The 7,792-nt window shown below is 39.1% G+C and overlaps 1 protein-coding gene across 2 annotated transcripts in view; it reads right to left on the bottom strand.

Moving 5' to 3' along the window:
- Positions 1 to 367: 367 nt before the first annotated feature.
- The window catches only part of HCFC1 (host cell factor C1), a 47,999-nt gene continuing 40,574 nt past the window's right edge, over positions 368 to 7,792 (bottom strand). For both annotated transcript variants that reach the window (XM_063432683.1, XM_063432684.1), the window contains exons 21-26: positions 7,201 to 7,310; positions 6,965 to 7,099; positions 6,212 to 6,397; positions 4,084 to 4,381; positions 3,617 to 3,683; positions 368 to 3,471 (exon numbers count right to left, since the gene is read on the bottom strand). In XM_063432683.1, coding sequence (XP_063288753.1) covers positions 3,432 to 3,471; positions 3,617 to 3,683; positions 4,084 to 4,381; positions 6,212 to 6,397; positions 6,965 to 7,099; positions 7,201 to 7,310 — 836 coding nt within the window. In that variant the 3' untranslated portion in view covers positions 368 to 3,431. The remainder of the gene's footprint in view (positions 3,472 to 3,616; positions 3,684 to 4,083; positions 4,382 to 6,211; positions 6,398 to 6,964; positions 7,100 to 7,200; positions 7,311 to 7,792) is intronic.

Raw genomic sequence — 7,792 nt, 5'->3', positions numbered from 1 at the left:
AATTTCTGTGCAAGGCAGATGCAGTGAAAGAGTATTTCATATCTTTATGAAATATGCAGAAATGGTAGTGTAATGTTACAATGTGCATGAAGTGGTGGCCAATACCAACGAACAAACTGCATATTTTGTGATAAAGCAATGCAAACTGGTAAACATGTCTTTATGCGATTTGGAAGTAATATTTGCAATTCAAAAAGTTCATGTGATAAGTAACTTAAAGAAAGGACACAAGTAAGCAAATGCTTTTTTTGTATTTACATTTGTACAGTACCTATGAAAGTGTGGTAGAAGAAAAGTTTGTATCCAATTGCTAAAGATACCATAATGCATTATCTTAAAATGAGAAAATAGAAACCACAACACTTCAAAAAAATGTCTTTAATTGTTCAAAATAGCACAAAAACGACAGATAGCACTATTGTAATATTGGATTCACTTGGATAACTCCTCTACAATGGAAGTAATAGCTTTTCTTCTCAAAGAAAAAAAGGCGGGTGAGGTTTTAGCAGGAAATTCTAGGCGGTAACACACAGTAACACTATAATACAAAACAAAATGGCAGCTGGAATTGTACGCAGGAGATGCAGATGGCATTCCCCACTCTCTGCCACTGCCTCTTCCAAAAAGCTGCCCGATTTATTTATTTTTAAACAAAGCTGCAATTGCTTCTTGAGGGACAGAAAACCATGTTAAGATAATTTCCTCTGTTTTGGGTTGGGGGGGACACAATTAGTAAGAAAAAGACTAAAGTTATTAGCCTCTTATCTTTCTCCCTTCACATAACAAAAATTGATCTCACATCAGATTCGCTGCTGCCTCAATACCCACATTGAGGGTTGGAACTCCACTTATTGAAACCACACGCAGTCTGGGAACAATTAAACTGACAATTCATAGAATTGCCAGATGCCTTTCTTTACTGCGCACACAGCTCTCGCAAGCCCCGATCGTGCAACTGCCCATCTTCCTCTGTTCATGCAATGTTCATAAAATACAAGGATTGAGTCATCCCTTGTTTTTCTCCAATATCAGCCATTTAAGTCACAAGAGACTAAAGATATGACCCCTCTACTGATTAAGAAAAAGGAACTATACAAGTATTCCTTCCTTGCACCCCTTATTACAAAAAGCCAAAATACCACAAGGGCAAAATTTTGTGCCATGTGCGCAGAACCACCCCCTCCAAAAGAAAAAAAAAAATTTGGAACCTACAAGAGATTAAAAATACAAGAGCAAAAGAGAAAGAAAAAACAAACAAAAAATTATATATAATATATATACACATTTAATCAACTCAGCACAAGGATGGGTTGCATAAAAGTTAAACATTACTGAAATAACATAAATCCTAAATGATTTAAACTTATTTAAATTTTTTAACTTGCTTTGCTTTTGTACAAAAAAAAAATCCTCATGCTTTAAGCTACTGCAGATTTTTTTTTACGCTTTTTACTTTTCTTATAAAGGTTTTTTTGATTTTTTTTTTTACAAAAATTTTCCTCAACAGCTGATGTTCCTTTAGATACACCAACTGCGTGTATATATATTTATATATGTATATTTATATTTTACTTATGTATATGAATAGAAACTGCCAATCTTCAGCCTTTCCGCACTACGGCCAGCAGAACGCGTTGCTGGTCATTTTTTAAAAGTGGGAGGGGAAAGACTTACTTGGCAGGGTGACGAGTGGGATTGGTAGATATTTTACAAGGTTCACTGGCCCAAATATCTGGCAGGAGATGGCTTAAACCAGCAACAGGCAGATGTAAAGAAAATAAAAATATGGGTAGGGAGGACACTCAGCTAAATATATATATTGCTTTGGACATGGGGCTAGGCCACTGCCTTAAAGGAGAAGAAACCGATCATAAAATGACTGCAATAAATTGATTTATACAAAGCTAAACAATAAGTAAAGAAAGGCAAGCTAGCTTAATTAAAAGAAAAGGGGGGAAACAAAGCACATTTTGTAGTTAAAGAGTACAAAAAGCAAGTATTTGTACTAAATATAACCTCTTGCTGGAAAGGCCTGCATCGCGACAGAATGCATATCCTGTTGGGAGCAAATTGTTTCAAGCTAATGCATGCAATGCCATTTGATCAGTCAAGAAAAATAATATGATCAACACAAAACAAACTCATGTTCTGCAGAGTAACCAAAAGGATTTCCAGTAAATCTTGCGTATAGGGTGTCATTTTTCTTTTGAAAGATTGATACTGGATGCGAACCTGTTCAGCACTAAGGAACACTGCAGCTAATCACCTAGATGCTTGGAAAATTGTGATTTTGTATTCAAGGCATTTGGGCATTTTCCGCTTCTATTTCCATATGGTTATTCATTCTTTTTCGCAAAGATTTTTTTTTTTTTATTAACAGATACGAAACCAGAAAAAGTATCAGGACAAGTGTTATTTGTATGTATGCTTTCACACATATATACAATTACACAAATGCCTAGTGTTTCTAAAATCACTTCTACTGATGAACCGATTTCCAAGAGCTTCAAATAAACCCCCTGCTTCTCCAGAACCTCTGTTCAGGCAGAGCAAATATGCATCTGAATGTCAAGTCCACTATGCCAGCGTCTGCATTTGGACACAGGTCAGCACCACTAACAGAAGGAAGGGGGTGGGGCTGGATAATGAAGGCCTTTGGGGTGTTTTCCAGGCGAGGCAGTTACCCTTTTCACAAAGGATGGATTTGCTGTCCACAGAGAAGAAACCCTTAAAAGCAGCACTGGGAGAGAGATACTAAGAGCACAATTCATTCGTAGGCACCCCTACATTTAAATGTTTAAAACCTTAACAGCTCTGAAATCATACAATTGTAGGGCTGAAGTCCAAGTGCTTTTTTTGTTTTGTTTTTAATCAAAGAAAATGTATTTCCCCCCCCCCAAAAAAAACATTACCCTCTTATCTGTTTGTGAAAGGAAACAAAATGCCAAGCAGGAGAGACCCAGTTGAATCTTCTATGCACCTCAGCAACAACGCAGAGTTCTCAGGTCTATTTGCATGTCCAGTTTATAGTCCACAGTTCCTGACCTGCATAACTTATTTAGGATTTATTGTTCCACCTGTTCATCTTTTTACTCCTGCACTTTAATATATATATATATATAAAATAATAAAAAAAAAAAAAAAAAAGCAGAAAAAAAAATATATATATCGGATCTTCTGGGGGGGGAAAAAATGCCAACATAAGTGTAAAATGTGCTTTTCCCAAAGTTCATATTAAAAAATATAAAGGGGAGGGAAAAAAAGGAGATGGTTCAGTTTAGCCTTTCCCATCAACCCAAAGTGAGTGAGAAACGGTAAAGCAAAGCAGGGCGGTGAAGATGATTGGGCACAGCAGGTTTCCTTAAAATGGATAGCAAGGAGTTAGCTGTAGGATGGTCTTTGTTTAGACTGGGCAGACGTGTCCATCTTGATCAGGGATGTTCTGATTTCGCCTTCTTTGGAGCAGTTTTACTGCAAAAAGTAGAAAGAAGAAACAGGACATTTTATATGATAATGTCAGCAAAACACTTAAAACGTTAAATTGAGAAGTTATAGTTTCATTTAAACAAAGGTGCTGACACACACACACACACGCGATAATCGGCTTTATACTTACATTTCAGGGGAAGGAGCTACCGGGCGCTTATTGGCTGGCTTTCCAGCTGATCCGTCTTTACTGGATTCTAACAGAAAATTGGAACAAAAAAATAAGTTAAATAAAGTCGTAAACAGGCAAACTTGTTTGCATAAGGAACAATTACAATGTACATTATACCAAGCCAAAGAATACTTTAAACTTCCAGAAGGAATCCTAAAATGTTACAGTAGTTCAATACACATATTAAAATACTACAGTGCCAATAGCACACAGAACTTAAACTGGTACTTTAAGTTTTCCTCTTAACTCATACATGTTTGGGGGGTTATTGTGTCATTAGCCTTTGTTGGAAACATTCAGGTGTGTTCATGAATGTATATTTTTATCGCAACCAATTAGTGTTACTTTAATTTACTATTGTGAAAAGACAAAGTTACACATACCCACCAACTGTAAGTTTACAGAGATATGTTCAGACGTCTTACCTTGCAACCACCTGACTTGCGTAGCAGGTCCGTAGCCCTTCTCATTGCGAGCAGCAATGCGAAAGATGATGGCTGGTTTTGTGGTGTAGTCTATATGTGCATTGGAAAGGCTGGATGACTGCACCAGGCATGAAGGGTTGGGTCCACAGTACACCCTCATAAATGCCAATTGAGCAGTTGTGGTGGATTTCTGCTCTGCACTTTGACTACTTTGAATGGCCAAGTACACAGAATACTCTATGATCTTGCCAGAGGTAACAGACGGTGGCTCCCAGGTGAGATGAGCACCATCAGGACTCTGTTTGGTGAAAGGAAATCATTTACCAATTATTATGCAGCCCACAGAGTCAATAAAAATTGCATTCACATGTTGTAAATTAAAAACATAACCCGTAGCGACACATTTTAGGCCTGTCAGCATTTTATATTTCTTGATCCATATATTTTAACAAACCGATACTAGTTACAGGAAGCCTTGAGCCAGATGCCTGGCTTATTTTACCCAACGCTCATTCAGTGTATCCTTTTCTAATGATACCTCCTCCCCACGTCCTGTCTCGGTTGGAGTCCCCAAGACGCTGTATTTGGTCCCCTTCTATTTTCGCTTTATACTGCCTCTCTTGGCAAACTTATTACCTCTTTTGGATTCCACTACTGCCTGTACGCTGATGACACCCAGATATATCTCTCCTCCCCGGACCTCTCCCCTGCCGTCCTGCAACGTGTCACTGCTTGCCTTTCTTCCATCTCTGACTGTATGTCCTCCCGCTTTCTGAAACTCAATCTTTCAAAAACTGAGCTCCTTGTCTTTCCTCCTCCTAATACGGATCCTCCTCTTTCACTCTCCCTTCAAGTTAGTGGTATCCACATCAGTCCATCCTTGCAAGTGCGCTGTCTTGGCGTCATACTTTATTCTGGCCTCACATCCAGTATGTTGCCAAATCCTGTAGATTCCATCTTAAAAACATAGCCCGCATCTGCCCCTTTCCTACGCAAGATGCTACTAAGGAGCTTGTCCATGCTCTAGTAATTCCCCGCATGGATTATTGTAACCCTCTCCTGATTGGTCTCCCCAAAAGCTGTACTGCACTGCTACAGTCCGTAATGAACGCTGCTGCCAGACTGATTTTCCTCTCTAGTCGGTTCTCTCACACCTCACCCCTCTGTCAGGCCTTACATTGGCTTCCTGTATGCTATAGGAATCAAGGTATTAATTCACACCTATAAAAGCACTGAACAACTTTAGCCCCTCATATCTCTTCACAGATCCATAGATCTGTCCCTTCTCGGTCTCTCCGCTCTGCCCGTGACCACCTCCTGTCCGTTGTCCGCACCGCCAACTCACGCTTGCAGGACTTCTCGAGGGCGGCTCCCTTCCTATGGAATAGCCTGCCTACCGCCATCAGACTCTCCCCTAGTCTTGCATCTTTTAAGAAGTGCCTTAAAACCCATCTCTTTAGGAAAGCTTATGTATGGCCTCCCAGACTAACACCTCTACCACACATACCTGTATCTTGCTCTCTCCTAAAGGGCAGCCCACCTTATTTGACTGCAAATTCCTCTCCTATTGTGTTTTACACCCCACCTCCTATAGAATGTAAGCTCGTTTGAGCAGGGTCCACTCAAACCTATTGTTCCTTTATTTTTTAATTTTTTTTTTAATTGTCCTATTTATAGTTAAAGGACCACTATAGTGCCCTGAGGGTGGAAGGGGTTAAATTTACCCCTTTCTCCAGCGCCAGGCGGAGAACTCTCCTCCTCCATATCGCCGTCATTGGCTGAATACAGTCAGTCATCGGCAGGAGCCACACATTCAGCCAGTCCATAGGAAAGCATTCTCAATGGTTTCCTATGGACGCTGGCGTCTTCTCACTGTGAAAATCACAGTGAGAATCGCCTCTAGCGGCTGTCAATGAGACACTAGAGGCTGGATTAACCCTATTAAACATAGCAGTTAGGGTTAATCCTAGCTGGACCTGGCACCCAGACCACTTCATTAAGCTGAAGTGGCCTGGGTGCTTATAGTGGTCCTTTAAATCCCCCTCTCATAATATTGTAAAGCGCTACAGAATCTGTTGGCGCTATATAAATGGCAATAATAATAATAATAATAATAATAATAATAAACCTTGCTGATCTTTATGGCACAGGGTGCACCTGGGAAGCCGGGCAGGCAGGTCTTAAAGGCAGAAATCTCACTGAAAGGTCCACGACCACAAGCGTTTATTGCTGCAACTCTGAATTTATATGCTGTCCCAGGCTGCAACTCTTGTTTCTTTAACTGAGTGTAATCTGGAAGGACACCAGAATCATCCTGAAAAAAATAAAAAAAAAAGTTACAATTGAAAGTACATGTCTTGTCTGAGAAGAGGAATTATATTGGGGAGTGTGTATCATAGTAGTCATTTAGATAAGGTGTGTCAATATAGCCACTGAAATAGAATTGGGTAATCACTTGATACTTTTTTTTTTTTTTTACTGTTTCAATGTCAAATAGCAGGAGACATCGAAGGCTTTTGGGGGAAGTGCCTGCGAATGGTTCAGTTATAAGTGTCTTTTCTTCTTGCCAATCTGTGTATTCAATGAAAATCTGCTGTGCTAACATTATCTGTGCAGATTTGGATATTGTAATTTGTCTAAGTTTCAATAAAAATATATTGACATTAAAGAGGAAAAAATATTTTAACTGAAAGAAATCATAGTTAAAGATGGAAAACCAGCTTATTAAAGTCTTAGATGTACAATTCTATTTGGATATACTGAAAAAAAAAAGAAAAAAGAGAAAAGAAAAAAGGATATACAGATATAAATATGCACAGACACATTGTGCATTAAAGTGGCAGCCTTTCAAAGAGGAAAAAGTCTTGATCTTAGCACTCACGTCGTTGGTGGAGTCATCAGCAGGCAGATAATAATGTGTCACCATCATATTTGTGGCTTTTATTACTCCAACATCAAACCACTGATTTTCCTTCTTTAACGGAGCCTTTGGCGGCTGCTGCGGAGAATCCTGTTTCTGTGAAACAGGGAAAAAACAAACATACATATTAGTCTCTGTACAATGTACTGTTATTAAACCCCCTCTGTCCACAACTATTTGTAAAACAGCATACTCACCGATTCAATACCGTTGGCTACCTCTGTAAGAGCTGCTGCCGCTTGAAGCTTAGCAGGGCTGGCAATTACCACAGGCTGTGGGGCGCTGAAGGTGTTCGCTTGGGCCATGCCTGTCATATAAAAGGAAATGTGGATCAGTAAATGAATGTTGTACATAAATGTATCACTTATTAGAACAGAGTCTGGTTTTACCTTTTTTTTTGTATTCTTTATTTTTGTGGTGCAAGTACTTAACATGCTTTCTTGCAATGCCCCAACAACAGTAGCAAGGATGAGAATATACATGCATTAACAAAGTACAGGGAATAGAAGATAACTGCAAACATTTTTGTTTGAATAGCTAGGTCACATGCTGGTCTAACTTGTCCAAAGTATATAGTATAACAGTAAAACAGATCATGTGTTCAATATAAGTTACCTAGACACGTGAGTGGTTATGTGAAAACCAAATTGTAAAACAAGCTTATAGGACAGGAATATGAGATAAGAAAGGAATATAACCAATAGATTGTCAGGTAATCGCGTTTGTCAGCTTGAGTTGTAAGGTTACAGGCTATCTATAAACATGCTTAACTGGTAGTTTGGGGTCATA

This window comes from Pelobates fuscus, chromosome 9 (genome assembly GCF_036172605.1).
Source record: "Pelobates fuscus isolate aPelFus1 chromosome 9, aPelFus1.pri, whole genome shotgun sequence".
Taxonomy (NCBI): Eukaryota; Metazoa; Chordata; class Amphibia; order Anura; family Pelobatidae; genus Pelobates; species Pelobates fuscus.
This window is presented reverse-complemented; position numbering and strand designations above follow the sequence as displayed.